The sequence below is a fragment of the Rhagoletis zephyria genome, unplaced genomic scaffold, assembly GCF_001687245.7.
Source record: "Rhagoletis zephyria isolate East Lansing unplaced genomic scaffold, Rhagoletis_zephyria_1.1 Rzeph_scaffold_01135, whole genome shotgun sequence".
Classification (NCBI taxonomy): domain Eukaryota; kingdom Metazoa; phylum Arthropoda; class Insecta; order Diptera; family Tephritidae; genus Rhagoletis; species Rhagoletis zephyria.
In genome coordinates this window covers 31,764-48,933 of record NW_016158219.1, presented here as the reverse complement: position 1 = coordinate 48,933, position 17,170 = coordinate 31,764, and the positions used below count along the sequence as shown (strand labels likewise).

Below are 17,170 nucleotides of genomic sequence, written 5' to 3'. Positions count from 1 at the left end.
TCCTTATCTTTTCGGACAAAAATCTGAAAAGCAGTGCTACCGTTTGCTAATTTTCTTGCGAAGTGAAAACACACTAAAAGTTAAGAGTTTCGAAGTGACTTGGGCGAAAAAGTGAAGTGATCATCGAAGTGAAGACTTTGAAGCATGGTTAGGGGTGCGGGGTTTTTCGATTAGGTTATTTATCAGCTGATTGGTTAATCGATAATACTTTCATCATGATAAAGTTAATCTTTAACCTTTATCAATTTATAATTTATTGTGTACCTGTGCAAATTTAGTGCTGCAATATCTTCAAAATCACAATGTCTCAAACGCTGAGGAAAGAAAATCTAAAATTACAGTTCGCTGATGAAATTAACACTAAAATATAATAAATCGATTATCGGTTCACATCAACAATGTCTTCACCAGATATCTACACAACAACAACAGTGTTGCTGCGACGTTCAGAAGAATGTATCACCAAATTCCCTGAAATGGATCAAAAGTATCATGAAAAAAAATTTTAAGTATCAAAGTATCAATCGTCAAAAAACTTCTAATTCTTAAATTAAAATGGTAGTTTGAGTTTTTAATTGAGATCGTTGAAAGTTTTTATTACTATTTTATGGTTTTTATATAAAATATAGAGTGAAAACTAAGCTTTTATCCTCGGTGACAGTTGAATTCATTTTTGCATACTTAACTAAAATCACATATCAAATTTGTGTTTAACGCTGTCAACACATAAGAGTATATTTCAAAATTTGTACTGGATTACCTTGGATGAAATTCTTAGCCCAGTCCCACGTCCAACAGCTTCAAAATCAAAAAGGAAAAAGGAACGACAATATTAGCCCGCTCCCGCACTCCAGGATTTAGTGAGAAATTGTTCGCAAAATACATGCTAAATGTGTGAAAGGAAACGACTTCGGACAATTTCGGATTAAATCCTGGAGTACGGGACCACACTAGTTGTCTGTAGCTAACGGTGATGCCATATGCAGATTAAAGTTGATATCTTCAGTGAAAGAAAACAAATGCGTTGCCACAAAATCATAAATGTCTTAAGATGGAAAAAGTTACCCAAAACTTATTCGTGAATTAAAATGTATCACAATTAATACTCAGCTAAAAAAAAGTATCTTTTAAAAATTCGATTAAAAGCGTATCATTTTGATCCACTTGGATCAAAACGGCTACACTGAGCAACAACGGAATCACCAGATTCACTTAAATGTTTCCTTTTTGCTGTAAAATTGGAGATGTATGAAAACTAAAATAAAATTGTTGTTTTCGTCAAATATTTACTAAATAATTATGAAACTCTACCCACCTATTCCTTTTTGTGCGCTTTACATCTGTACATGTGAAAATGAAAATCAAAATGACCTCCCAAATAACCGATGCCAGATTGGAAATTTATTAAGCGTCTTTTTAGTAGCGAAAAGTTGCTTTGCCATACTTATCACTTAAAAAGGATGTTAGCAAAAGTTTCTTGATTTTAGTTAAATATATCAATTATTTAAACTCTTTTTTTTTTATATATTTTGAAGGTACATCTAATATGTGGAAAGTGAAGTAAAGCGAAGTAAAATGAAGTGACGAAGTGAAGGCTTCCAAAGTGAAGTGAAAAACTTCAATTTAAGTGACAGCGGCAGCACTGCTAAAAAGCAGTGTTGTCATTTGAGCCGTTTTCCGGCTAGATTTAGCCGGTTGCAATAGAAAACAGCGGGAGAAATTTCGGTTTAGCCGGCAGTCGACTTGTTAGCCGTTTTGTAAAAAAAAATTAGCCGTTTTTAGCCGATTTTGCAATTTGCATTGTTTTCTTAAAATTCAGATATATATGTTTCGTTAATTTACTAACCGACCCAAAATATGTTAGAAATGGCTACTAGTCTTATCGCGAAGAAGATTTTAATGTCGGGCAGGGTTATTTCCGATTTCGCTTATTTTTTTAATTGAATATATTTTTTCTAAAGAAGGCCGCAGCGGGGATTTTCTTCATAAAAAGTTTGTTATGAATGTCTTAAATTAAAATGTGACGTTTTATTCGCAAACTTAGAAAATAACAAATTTTTTCACTGTTTGCTTAACACGCGTTTGTGTTTGGATATAGTGCCAACTTATAGAATAAATATTACAGGTAGATATTGTCTTCCCAGATAGCGCATATTCAATTCTGCCTTAATTACAAAACATCATTTTTGCCCACTCCGAAAGGTTTAAGGAAAGGGAAAAATTGATATTTTCAAGCACTATGTACACATATGTATTTTTTAAACAAACTTTTTTGCTGAGAACTTATTTAAGTTCCAAAAACCGAAGACCAACTTGAAATAAAAAAGCACCAACACTGAAATGCGTCAAAATGAAGATAAAAGAGCACAAATTTCTATGTAAAGCAAAGCTCTCTGGGAACCTTACAAGACATCTGCCGGTCATATGACTGGTCATCTGAATGGGAGATCTGCAGGAGCCTTCGGACTACTGAAACTCGATTCGGAAGTAAATGACTCGAAAAATTCGAGTAAAAGCGAAATTTTCGGAGCAGATTTAAATTTTTTTATTAAATAGTATAAAAAAAATTATTCCAACTTTGTTCATGCAACTTTTTTTCTATATTTACGCATTATTTACATTCATATATGTATATGTATAAAAGTATATATGTAGGTATATTCCAGGTAGTTTTTCATTTCATCACTCATTGGGCCGTATGCATAAAAACTAAACAATTGCTTTATCTTAAAGTTTCATACCTTTCACTTAAATTTATTTGAACAAATTGAGTTAAAGTCTGAAATTTTAAGAAAAAGCATTTGCCTAAATTTTATGCATACGGCCCATTGTGTTTAATTGTAAAGCATTGGCACGGAGTGCTTGTAAATCAGCCTCATCTCTAAATAGTATTCAAAACAAACTTTCCATCAAACAAATGTACAATGCTTTAAACAAATAAGTAAATTATCAGACGGCGTATCAATTTCTGACATTTTGTTAATAAGAGTTCATGCGCAAATTGTCTACGCCTGTTCCTGTATTTATTTTTAATGAGATTCACCTCTGTCATTTTTTTTTAGCAGCAGCACTACTGCTCGGTAAAATAGGTAAAATAGCATATACTCTGCCAAATTGCTAAACATACACTTTTCAAAACCCATTTTTGGTCCCTGCTTTAGGAAAAAAAATGTGATTCCACAAGGAATGTTAAAGAGTAAAATAGACAACTTCTGTTACACCTTGCTTTACAAAGCCTTGCTGGTTGCCACAGAAGTTATTGAGCAAAAATTAAGAAGTTACCATTTTGTAATATATACTTAAGGTGAATGAAAAAAAAAAAGTTAAAAAATTGGAGCATATTTTAGGCTAAGCGGACTAGGGGTAGATTTCAAATTTAAAAAAGAAATCGGTGTTAATCTACTCCGATCGGAGTAAAGTCCGGACGCTGATCTGCAGCCTTTTGGCATCATATTTTACATCAAAATTGAAGGCATTTCTGAAAAATCTGACCAGTTCTTTTGTGTAAATGTGATTTTGCATCACTTGTCAACATATGGCTTCGGTTGATGTTAACTTAAGGTGTTTGTTTTACTGCCTTAAAATTTAAGGGAAATTTTTGTGTGTGTATTGGTTTTTATTAGAGTGTGTTGAGAATCGGTCAGTCTGAAAAGTCCTTTTCTTATAGGGAAGACAAAAGGTTTGTTCGCCGAAAATCCAGCGAGAATTATCATTGAAAATATCAGATTGTTAGAAAAATGCTCCCAAAGTCTTTCTCAAGTAGAGAAGCTTGCAAATTTGTGCACGGACGCAAATTTGCAGGAATTGGCAAGTTTTTCTGCCAGCTAGTGTCCACGGTTGCATTTCCAGCCATTTGTATAGAATTTTTAAAATTATTTCAGAGGGTCAAAAAACAGGATCTACATTTATATTTCTTTTTAGTCCGACTTTCTTCAACATATGTTTCAATTTCTTTGTCGGGCATTCACACAAGCACAAGCTCAATAACCTCTTAGGGCCGTTTGCACCATGTCTAGTTAACGCTAACTGGAGGTACATCCTTCAGTTAAGCACGTTAACTGCTTTATCGATCACATGTTATATGATGGGTGTCGATAACGTCGATAAAGATGTTTAACTGGGAGTTAGAATTAACTAGACATGGTGCAAACGGCCCTTACTATATCAATTATTTTTTGTATCCTTCCACTTTCAATTCCCTTTTTTTTACTTATTACAGATGGTACAATAATTTCAGGTATTGGTTTCCAGAGAGTTTAGCTTCGCATCGAAATTCGTGCTCCCTTATGTTCATTTTGACGCAGTTCAATAGTGATTCTTTTACTTTTATTTGGCTTTGCTTTTTGTTTTCGCTCAATTTAATTTATATCATTTTTGAAAACAAAAAAAAACGCGTTTGAAATGAAGTGAGCCATATAAATTTTGAATTTGTTTACTAAGCAAATGTTTTCTTTCGGCTGTTGCAAATTAAACAAATTCTCTGCAAGAAGGTTTGTTTAAAAAAATACGTGTACCTATATGGTATACGGGGTATGAAGATATCCCTTTTCCCTAGCAGTAACCCTTTTAGTGTGGGCAACAATGATGTTTTTCAAATAAGGCAGATCGGAATATGCGCTACCTGGGAAGGCAATACCTGTAATTATTGTACCATGCTTTTTAGATTATTCTCCGTTAATTTAAATCCAGTTGATTTTGACACTTTTCAAGATTTTGCCAACAAAAATTCTTCTGGCTAAATCTGACTACCTCGGACTGAAGAGAGTCACTCTAACTGAGTGTTGGTCTCTCATTTTTGCTGCCATTTTCGAGTTAAGGAACGCTTTTGGACTAAATCTGACTACTTCGGACTTTTTCTGGAAGATAAGGAACGCAACTATAGCCCAAAATACAATAACGCAGTGGCAGTGGCAGCGGCAGTTTTTCGAAATCAGCTGTTTTTAAGAAATTGTGGTGTCCAATGAAGCGACTCACAATATAGCTCAGTTTAGCCGAAATTCTAAATTCACTGCCACTGCCTTCATCGCAGCAAACTTCGCATGTTGAATTTGACATAAATTAAACGCAGCCAACTTCTGTTGATGTTACTAAAACCTAAAAGGCAACAACAAAAATGTAAACAAACAAAAGGGAATGTCAAAAAAAGCAGTCACTGACAATGCTGTATTGTGTTTGCTGCGGCAGTGACTGCCAATATTAGCAGTAACAGCTGATTTTAAAAACTGTCACTGCCACTGCGCTATTGTATTTTGGGCTTATTATTGATGTCGTAAGTTGCGACTCGCAACTAGAACTGTAGCAAACCGTATGTATTCGTTACTGAGTAACGAATACAACCCCAAACTCGAAGTACCGAATCGTTACTCACATAATACAGCCTTATTATGTATCTCGAACGATAGGCCGCACGAACGATTCGTCTGTAGGCGATATCGTCACGGATTGCAATTTTGTAACTCTGTCGTTCGTCTTCATCTTGTCTTTACGTCGATTACGTTGCAATCGTCTCGGTTACGTGTATGATGTTACGGGATGAAATTTTGATGTACTTCCAAAGATTTTTTCTTAGATTTCTAATATTTTCAGCTTATTTCAATGCTTTTTATTTTAAATGGGCAACATCGGAATTGTTTACATTTTGGTTTTGCTTAAAAGGGTTTTGGTTGTGTTGCGGAAAGAAATATAAGGAAAATTAATTTTTAAAAATGTATGCTGCTATAGCGCTAATGGACGCCGAGGAATCGGAAGAAAGGGAAAGGCGGATACAGAGGAGGAGATTGCGAGACCACACCAATGTAATGGAACTACCTGAGACTGAGTAAGTTCAAGATTAGCAAATAATTTTGGTATGCTACAATGTATTCGTTTCTAGATTTGTTGCAAATTTCCGAATCAATAAAGAAATATTCCAATACATATTAAACGAATTAAAAGAGCACATGGCTCCATCACATAGAAGCCTATCTATCGCACCTGCTGAAACTCGCGACTTTTTTCAGATTTCTCGCCGCCGGCAGTTACCAAAAATCTGTTGGTAACGAAAATATTTCGTCGATGGGGCAGTCAACTGCAGCCAACATGATCAGGGAATGCCTAAATATTTTTGAGGACCATTTTTGCGAGAAATGGGTGAATTTCGGCCAGGAAGTGACAACCACCATTTATACCTCAACCGCAAGGGTTTTTACAGTCTTAATGTAATGGCGGTAGGTTAATGATTTATCTTTACAAGTATACATAATACACAAACTGAGTTTCCTTACAGATATGCGATCACAACATGGTAATCACATTTGTTGACGCTAGGCATCCAGGGGGCAATCATGATTCATTTGTCTGGAATGTGAGTCACGCAGAACAGGAGCTAAAATCTGATTATAACAATGGAAAAACCAACACATGGCTACTCGGTAAGTTTTAAAACTTAAAAAGGCTATACAACTATTACTGACAATGAAAATTTTTGTAGGTGATTCTGGTTACCCCTTGCAGCCATACTTGATGACGCCATTCAGAAGTGCAGCCGATGAAATTCAACGAATTTACAACACAAAGCACTCGAAAGCTCGTAATCTAATTGGGAGATGTTTCGGTGTTTTGAAAACCCGATTTTGATGTATAATTGGCTCGAGAGGGCTACACTATTCACTAGAAAAAGTTACACAAATTGTAAATGTGTGCTGTGCTATTCATAACGTTTTTATATTTTTCAAACATCAAATTCCATTGGAGAGCCCAGATATGGATAATCTTGTTAGTTACGAAGAAGAACTTGAAAACAGTAACATTTCGAATACAGCTGCCCTTATTAGAATGAGAATAGCAGAGAGTTTGTTATAAACGCAGTTTTATTATAAAGTATGTGTGTCTAGATTTCAGGTACACCAGCAAAATTCATTTGTCTTAAAATTAATAAAATATTAACATAAAATTCAACAAAATATCTTTTCAGACTTAAATCCTAAATCTACATATACACTAAGTAAATGCAACAAAATATTAATTACGCTTAAATCTAAAAAATATTTACACAAAAAAAAACAAAATATTACTTCAATACTCTCACAATAGTGGTATGAAAATTAGTTCCGGAAGTACTCCACAATTTTTTAAAAAATCGTAGATTGGCGTTCCACTGCAGCAGTTAATTTGTTTGTGGCATCCACCTGCAGCATTGATGCCTCTGCCATTTTTTTTGCAGCCTCAGCCTGCACTTTATGGGCTGTTTTTGCTTACGCGTAAAAGCACATTTAGTGCATTTAGCTCTAAATGTAAATTTATCCATACAAAATTCGTCACCTAAATGCAACTCCATTTTTGCATTAAGAATCTAAATGCTAAAATCAACCCTGTGATGTTCTAAAATTTCCACGATTCGAACATGGTTTAATGAGAAAAAGTGGCAACATTGCTTTTTCGCGTATACAGTGGCTAGCTGCGTTTCAGTGATCGCCGATCTAGATTTCATTTACTATTTTACATTATATGGATAAACAAAAGTTACGCAAATTCAACATCGATGTGATGCTGATATATATCTGGACCAATTTGTGATCAACTCGGTTCGTTTTGTTTCCAAATTACCGACAGCACCGACAAATGAATATATACACAAACAAATTTTCGGTGATGGTTAAAACAATTCAAGTTTTTGTCTTGAATTTTTGGTTTAAAATGTTTTTTTTTCTTTTCAGTAGGGTTTTTTGCACATTATCTTTTCCGTGAAAATTGATCGTAATAGATACGGATCTGAACAAGCGACTGGAACACGGCTCTTTAACAAAAGCATACGATTTCGAACTCGCGTAAATGTACATTTGCTAAATGCGATAGCATGAACGCTCTCCGAAAACATATGTTCGAAAGTGCTAAATGTTGCATTTTAAATGCAGCAAAAACGCTGCATTAGCGGCTTCTGCTTGGACTTTGGCAGATTCAGCCACTGTCTCCTGGAAGGTGCGCTTCCTATTAGTGGAACGTAACGTGTGCGTTGGAGTAGGACGGGTTGTCTGTGTAGTGGGAGTCTCTACTCCCACTGGTGGTGGTTGGTTGTGCCTGATAGGAGATTGAAGGGTGGTTGTTTGTTGTCTTCGTTGGTCAAGTGCTGGCGATTCAGTCACAAGTAAAGGAATCATTTCCTCCATCGACGAATGTCTTGACATGTTAGAGGTCGACGTCGAAGGAATGCCGAAAACTCCGCCGCTCGGGGCTGCTGACCTTGAAATAAAAACAAGGCTGTCTATGGCCTGCTCCATTTCGGAAAGCGGAGAGTGACGGAATGGGCCACCACAGGTAGCAGTAAGGCTTCGTGTGTTTTCGGCAATCTTCTTTTTTGTCCGGCTTTTCAAGTCAGCCCAAATCCATAAAAAAAAATAAAATAAAATTCAATGTCAGTAAAATGGAAATAGTGCGCAAGCATTTATCTACCAGATACAATTTATGCACATATGCTTAATTAATTCCATTCGACGGCCGTTCTTGTAGGTGGGCCAAGAGAATTAATTTTCCTCATAACTTCCTCCCACCGCTCCTCTACCCTTCCTCGATCAGATCCAAACACTGCAACACCTCTAGCCAGGTCTGGATTTCTCTCCATTTCTTTTACCAGTACCTCAAATTGAGTGGTTGTAGTTTTTTTCAGCGCTATAAGCATAAATATTAATATAATTCCTTACACCAAGTTATATTTTTTTATTTTCTTACTTTGAATTAATAGCTAAGATAATTTTTACAAGGCTGTTTGAGTCTTTAATTATAATTTTTCAATGTTCATCATTTTCAAGAATTGACTCATGTATTAACAGGATTGCATCGGGATAAACTCTGTTTGATAGTGCGTTCGATCGACTCATTTCCTGTGTTGCATATAAACACTTTCATTTCAAGCGAGCTACGCTGACACGAGTTAACTCGCGTTTGATGCCATATAAACAAGGTAAATACAACACAACATATCGTGCGGGAACGAAACTGTTGTTCGTATCGATACTAAAGTTTGTTGTGTGTATATGTACGACACTTTTCGGATCGGTATCGCACTTTTTGATGCACGGTCCGAAAATTGTCGATAACTGGTTACAGAACCTCCCCACTGATGTCAGTCAGTGATTGAAGTGTTTGAGAGAACACCTTAGGCAAAGTTTAGTACATCTTATCATAAGGAATATCTCGATATTGCGTTAATGAATGATTTTTGCACGGTAATTTCGGGATAATAGTAATGCATTATCCTCTTAAGATACCACAATGAGGAACATTTCTTTAGCCCTTAAGNTGTGGTATCTTACCACAGGCAAGACCGCACGAGGCGATTTTTCAGGCAACTTTTAGTTGAAAGCAAAAATCACCTCGTCCGAACGGCTTTTCAACTAATCGCTTTCAACAAAGTTGGTCGCCAGCCAACTTTGAGCTCGTTCAACTTTTTTTCCTTGCAACCCTGTGTTTGTTTACATTCTATATTTTTAGTATTCATTACAAAATTGTACTAAAAAGTACTGCGTAGTAGGAAAGTATATTGTAAATGAAATTGTATCAAACAAGTACAATTGTACCAAAAATGCCAACACTGTTCTGTATACATACTTTTTTATTTTTTTATTTTTTTACTCTTATTTTATCTTTCAGCTTCGCTAAAAGCACTTCTACCAACGCTTGGCTTACCAAATTTACGCCAATTGAAAAAATTTTGCGATTTAAATTTATTTTCAATAATGTAAATAACGATTCGTGTTGAATCGAAAATCGCCTCGTTTGAATAGGGATGGCAACTTTTTCACTTTCAACTTCTCATTCAACTTCGTATTCACGGTGCAGCGAACAAAGGTGGCGCCGTCAGTGCTACCGCTACTTTGGTTTCGCCGATTTTGACATTTGTGGTAACTTGTAAATAAACTTTTGTTACAAATCAGCGAAAGAGAAATTTGAATTATAAGTGAAAAATCAGTTTAAATCGTGTTAATTTGCAATTTGTGAGTGATTTTTGAGTTGAAGACGCGTAAAAACGAATACAATGAAGTGCTGTGTGTTAAATTGCGACTGTCGTCAAAATGCAAGAAGCGTAGATGCAAATGTAGCGCTGGGACGAATCGCTGCATTTTGTGTACATAGGGTACGGCAAAGCCGTTCCCGAAATGTTTCTCTATTATTATATTAACAGCATTTCGTCACTATGATTTTGTTTCTGCTCCACGCAGCCTCCATTAGCAAGTTAACTAACCAATCCCGCAGAGATGATGCTGCAATTTTCTGCAGCAGCCTTAATTGCAAAGCAATGGAGTGCACTAAAACGTTTGCTGAAGCAGCCTCAATTGCAAAGCAATGGAGAGCACTAAAATGTTCACTCTTCTCTAATAGATTAGGTGAAAAATGCAATATTTTCTCATTTAGCAAAATTAAAACACGTTTTTCGCTGTAAAGTGAACTGCTTTGGCAGTTTCAACTCGTTCTTCTTTTCGCTCTATTCTTTGTTTACTTGTGGTACACAAATGTCAACGCCCAGGACGGCGCAATCTTGTATTTTATCATTCTTGCTTCGTATTCAAATTTTGTTGCCTGTTGCCTTGTTGTAATACTCCTATATTGACAGTAAGAGCTAGTACCGTCCGAAAACACTACAGTACAGATAGATCAATAAACAGGTACGAAAGAAAAGGAACACATACGTTTATAAATAAACATGTACACAACACATATAAAAAAACGGCACTCAAGTACACAATCTATTGACAAAAACGGTACTAGACTGTCTCGCTTTGATTTCGGAATGCTTACACATTGAGATGTTTGCTTACTGCCAATATAGAAGTATTACATATATGATTGATGCAAAATTAGTTGATTAAGTCTTCGCCATCGTAGCCCTCAGCTAAAAAGTTCGCTGCTTGAGGGTTAGGAATGTTTGGCTTATTTTTGAGTCACAAATACACTCCCAAAGTTTGATCATTAAAACTCTGAACACCCTGTATATATGTGTTATATTATATACTCAAAATTATGGACTGGCTAATGTAGATATTTTTCATATGTAACAAAATAATATTGTTGATTAAATAAACAAATAATACCAAGCGGGATATTCTCTAAATATAACTACAGGCTTAAACAAAATTGGTTACGTTTCAGTAAGATATGCTAGAAAATAAATGAAATGAGTGGCAACACTGATCGTGTGAGGTACAAGCCAGCGATGGAAAAATAGCCACAATAGTGCCATTTTACCACTTACATTCTCAGAGGCACTTTTGGCACAAGGCATCCTGTTTTGGTACAATCATAAAATATAGAATTTAGCATGAAATGCCAATATATAACAAACAATCACATACCACATTATAGATTAGAAAATAACAAGTGAAAATTAAAAGCACTAAAAAATTAAAATAAGGGGCGTGAGAATTATTTACAAACCGCTGAGTTCTATTGTGAATACGCAGCACGAAAAGTAAGTTTTCGAAACAACAAGCTTCTAATTCAGAATTTTAAAAAGATTTTAAATTTGCAGTTTTATAGTCCATTAAATAAAAGTGCAAGTTTCTGCAATATCCCGATGATTTTTAATTTTTTTTGCTGACGGTGTCATAAATTTTCATCCATTTAAAAAATTTTCGAACACACTTTATATGGGAAAAAATGCATAAAATCGAAAACTTGGAATCTCACTAAAAATTCTGAATTCAAAGCTTTTTGTTGCGAAAACCTGCTGAATTTGGTTTCATTTTTGTACAAAGTTTGAACTGCCGATTTGTGAACATATATTGTGTTTATTAAATTATGAGTTAGACTTTTATATAAAACCAATCAAAAAATAATCAATGAAAAGAATAGGCGAAACTGGTAAAAATGTCTCACTGCCCTTATTTCGCATACAGGTACATACATATGTGTGTAAAAATGTCAGAATAGCTATATTTCGGTGTATTTCTTCTCCTTAATTCGAATTCTGTGTAATTTTACTATGAATTTATGTATATGTCTAAGGAATCCTTCATAAAAGTGATTTAATGAATTAATTTAGTTAATTAATAATTATTATATTACTTAAGTGTATTTTAAAAATACTATTTTTAAAAATATATTGTTCTTAAAACGCCGTAAAAGAAATTTAATTTTGTGGCACTTTCGTTGTCTTTTCGGCACTATTTTTGAAGACCATAGGACCATTTTGAAATTCCATCCCTGGGTACAAGTGCTTGATTGTATCAAATTCTTCGAATCGATACAAAAGTATGTATGTTGCGTGTATACTAGAGATGGGCACGGGACTAAATATTTAATCCCGATCCCGCCCATGCTGAAATCCGATTTTTAAGTCCCGAACCCGCCCATCCCGACGCGAAAATTGTACCGCAGGTCCCGTGGGTCCCGCTATCTATCTCTAAAGCAGGCTACAAACGGCCAACAAATTGAAACGATCGGTTGAGATTTGCAAACCGATCCAAGGTTGACAAAAATTTCATGTCTTTCAAATTAATTTTAAATAATAAAAATAATAATGAAAGATCTGGCATCTTTCTATTATTTTTTTCATTTTCGTCTCAATAAAACATTAAAAGTGCATATTTCAAACGTCGTTTTTAAGGAAGATTTTGTGAATTTGCGGGGGTTGCGGTTTTATCGGGAGTGTCGGGAAAGGATTTTGGTCCCGTCCCGCCCGCCATATTTTTACAGATCTTCCCGATACCGCCCATCCCGGGCAATTTTAAATGAGCACGACCCGTGCAGATGATATGCGATTGTAAAACACTCATGTGTAAACAATCATGAAAACCATATTCTATGAACTTTTTTGCTAATTGTCATGACATGTTTCACATGTCAAAAACGCTCAGAAATTTACTTTTTTTAAATAATTAATCCCAACGGCTTTTTACCCTCCATTCCCGCCCAACCGACACGAGGGGCGCAGTCCGCGTACGGAACCTTTTTTTTTTAGTTTTTTGGTGCCGAGTAGTGGAAACAGGAGTTTGTTAAGTGTCGAGATCTAAAACTATTCAGCTACAGAATCAAATTAATCAGCTGATTGGATATGCTAAAGATTGTATTTCAATTATTGAGAGTGGAGATAATAGTTTTCTTTATAGTAAAAATCGAGTCCGATACGTCAAACGTGCTGGAATGACAGTTAAAATCCTGACATAAACCACGGAATGATTCGTTTAGTTCAAAATTAGTTTTGCATGGCTTTAAAAATAGAGGTCGAAAGTGTCTTGACACTCGAGAAGGAACATTAAAATTTACCTCAGCCAGGAGGGCCGGGCTATTAATCAAGCCTGTCATTAATTTTACGATAAATATTATACCCAGCATTTCTCTACGACTTGCGAGTGTAGGCAAATTTATGAGCTTTAGACGACTTGTGTAAGGGGGGAGATTGTAATCTGAATCCCAGTTAAAATTACGCAATGCAAAAAGCAAGAATTGTTTTTGAATTGATTCAATCCTTTCTGAATGAACTTGGTAGCGGGGATTCCAAACAATAGATCCGTATTCTAGTATAGGTCTAACTAAACTGGTAAAAAGAGCTTTTGTAACATAAGGATCTTTGAACTCTTTTGACCATCGCCTTACAAATGCAAAAACGCCTTTGGCTTTATTGACTGTAACATTAATATGATGGTTGAAATTGAGTTTGGAATCCATTGTGATACCAAGATCGACAAAATTGGATACCTGCTCCAGATTATAATTTGATATTGAATAAACAGCTGGTTGAACAGCCCTCCGAGAGAAACACATAACTTTACATTTTTGAAGGTTTAGTGGCATATAGTTTGTATTACACCAACTAACCACGTTGTTCAGACCGGCTTGTAACAAAGACCTTTCTTCGATAGAGGACAATGTTTTAAAAAGTTTCACATCATCGGCATACATTAAAATTTTTGAATGTTTTATTATAGAAGAAATATCATTAATGAATATCAGGAACAGAATCGGACCAAGGTGGCTTCCCTGAGGAACCCCTGAAGAAACTTTAATGATGTTGGAAGAACAATTATTAACAATAACTCTTTGTGTTCTATCAGAGAGGTAAGATGAGATCCATTGAAGAAGACTGGGCTGAAAGCCGATTAGGTCGAAGGTAGGGGGAATCATGATTCCTTTGTCTGGAATGTGAGTCACGCAGAACAGGAGCTAAAATCTGATTATAACAATGGAAAAACCAACACATGGCTACTCGGTAAGTTTTAAAACTTAAAAAGGCTATACAACTATTACTGACAATGAAAATTTTTGTAGGTGATTCTGGTTACCCCTTGCAGCCATACTTGATGACGCCATTCAGAAGTGCAGCCGATGAAATTCAACGAATTTACAACACAAAGCACTCGAAAGCTCGTAATCTAATTGAGAGATGTTTCGGTGTTTTGAAAAACCGATTTGGATGTATAATTGGCTCGAGAGGGCTACACTATTCACTAGAAAAAGTTACACAAATTGTAAATGTGTGCTGTGCTATTCATAACGTTTTTATATTTTTCAAACATCAAATTCCATTGGAGAGCCCAGATATGGAGAATCTTGTTAGTTACGAAGAAGAACTTGAAAACAGTAACATTTCGAATACAGCTGCCCTTATTAGAATGAGAATAGCAGAGAGTTTGTTATAAACGCAGTTTTATTATAAAGTATGTGTGTCTAGATTTCAGGTACACCAGCAAAATTCATTTGTCTTAAAATTTATAAAATATTAACATAAAATTCAACAAAATATCTTTTCAGACTTAAATCCTAAATCTACATATACACTAAGTAAATGCAACAAAATATTAATTACGCTTAAATCTAAAAAATATTTACACAAAAAAAAACAAAATATTACTTCAATACTCTCACAATAGTGGTATGAAAATTAGTTCCGGAAGTACTCCAAAATTTTTAAAAAAATCGTAGATTGGCGTTCCACTGCAGCAGTTAATTTGTTTGTGGCATCCACCTGCAGCATTGAGGCCTCTGCCATTTTTTTTGCAGCCTCAGCCTGCACTTTATGGGCTGTTTTTGCTTACGCGTAAAAGCACATTTAGTGCATTTAGCTCTAAATGTAAATTTATCCATACAAAATTCGTCACCTAAATGCAACTCCATTTTTGCATTAAGAATCTAAATGCTAAAATCAACCCTGTGATGTTCTAAAATTTCCACGATTCGAACATGGTTTAATGAGAAAAAGTGGCAACATTGCTTTTTCGCGTATACAGTGGCTAGCTGCGTTTCAGTGATCGCCGATCTAGATTTCATTTACTATTTTACATTATATGGATAAACAAAAGTTACGCAAATTCAACATCGATGTGATGCTGATATATATCTGGACCAATTTGTGATCAACTTGGTTCGTTTTGTTTCCAAATTACCGACAGCACCGACAATGGTTAAAACAATTCAAGTTTTTGTATTGAATTTTTGGTATAAAATGTTTTTTTTCCTTTTGTACATTTGCTAAATGCGATAGCATGAACGCTCTCCGAAAACATATGTTCGAAAGTGCTAAATGTTGCATTTTAAATGCAGCAAAAACGCTGCATTAGCGGCTTCTGCTTGGACTTTGGCAGATTCAGCCACTGTCTCCTGGAAGGTGCGCTTCCTATTAGTGGAACGTAACGTGTGCGTTGGAGTAGGACGGGTTGTCTGTGTAGTGGGAGTCTCTACTCCCACTGGTGGGGGTTGGTTGTGCCTGATAGGAGATTGAAGGGTGGTTGTTTGTTGTCTTCGTTGGTCAAGTGCTGGCGATTCAGTCACAAGTAAAGGAATCATTTCCTCCATCGACGAATGTCTTGACATGTTAGAGGTCGACGTCGAAGGAATGCCGAAAACTCCGCCGCTCGGGGCTTCTGACATTGAAATAAAAACAAGGCTGTCTATGGCCTGCTCCATTTCGGAAAGCGGAGAGTGACGGAATGGGCCACCACAGGTAGCAGTAAGGCTTCGTGTGTTTTCGGCAATCTTCTTTTTTGTCCGGCTTTTCAAGTCAGCCCAAATCCTAAAAAAAAATAAAATAAAATTCAATGTCAGTAAAATGGAAATAGTGCGCAAGCATTTATCTACCACATACAATTTATGCACATATGCTTACTTAATTCCATTCGACGGCCGTTCTTGTAGGTGGGCCAAGAGAATTAATTTTCCTCATAACTTCCTCCCACCGCTCCTCTACCCTTCCTCGATCAGATCCAAACACTGCAACACCTCTGGCCAGGTCAGGATTTCTCTCCATTTCTTTTACCAGTACCTCAAATTGAGTGGTTGTAGTTTTTTTTCAGCGCTATAAGCATAAATATTAATATAATTCCTTACACCAAGTTATATTTTTTTATTTTCTTACTTTGAATTAATAGCTAAAATAATTTTTACAAGGCTGTTTGAGTCTTTAATTATAATTTTTCAATATTCATCATTTTCAAGAATTGACTCATGTATTAACAGGATTGCATCGGGATAAACTCTGTTTGATAGTGTGTTCGATCGACTCATTTCCTGTGTTGCATATAAACACTTTCATTTCAAGCGAGCTACGCTGACACGAGTTAACTCGCGTTTGATGCCATATAAACAAGGTAAATACAACACAACATATCGTGCGGGAACGAAACTGTTGTTCGTATCGATACTAAAGTTTGTTGTGTGTATATGTACGACACTTTTCGGATCGGTATCGCACTTTTTGATGCACGGTCCGAAAATTGTCGATAACTGGTTACAGAACCTCCCCACTGATGTCAGTCAGTGATTGAAGTGTTTGAGAGAACACCTTAGGCAAAGTTTAGTACATCTTATCATAAGGAATATCTCGATATTGCGTTAATGAATGATTTTTGCACGGTAATTTCGGGATAATAGTAATGCATTATCTTCTTTCTTGTGGTATCTTACCACAGGCAAGACCGCACGAGGCGATTTTTCAGGCAACTTTTAGTTGAAAGCAAAAATCACCTCGTCCGAACGGCTTTTCAACTAATCGCTTTCAACAAAGTTGGTCGCCAGCCAACTTTGAGCTCGTTCAACTTTTTTTCCTTGCAACCCTGTGTTTGTTTACATTCTATATTTTTAGTATTCATTACAAAATTGTACTAAAAAGTACTGCGTAGTAGGAAAGTATATTGTAAATGAAATTGTATCAAACAAGTACAATTGTACCAAAAATGCCAACACTGTTCTGTATACATACTTTTTT

At 35.7% G+C, this 17,170-nt stretch overlaps 1 protein-coding gene across 1 annotated transcript; it reads left to right on the top strand.

The window, feature by feature from the left end:
* Positions 1 to 6,125: 6,125 nt before the first annotated feature.
* Positions 6,126 to 6,615, top strand: LOC108362885 (putative nuclease HARBI1). Its single transcript, XM_017616040.1, has 3 exons — positions 6,126 to 6,206; positions 6,266 to 6,410; positions 6,470 to 6,615. The coding sequence occupies exons 1-3, from the start codon at positions 6,126 to 6,128 to the stop codon at positions 6,613 to 6,615; spliced, it is 372 nt and encodes a 123-aa protein (XP_017471529.1).
* Positions 6,616 to 17,170: the final 10,555 nt, after the last annotated feature.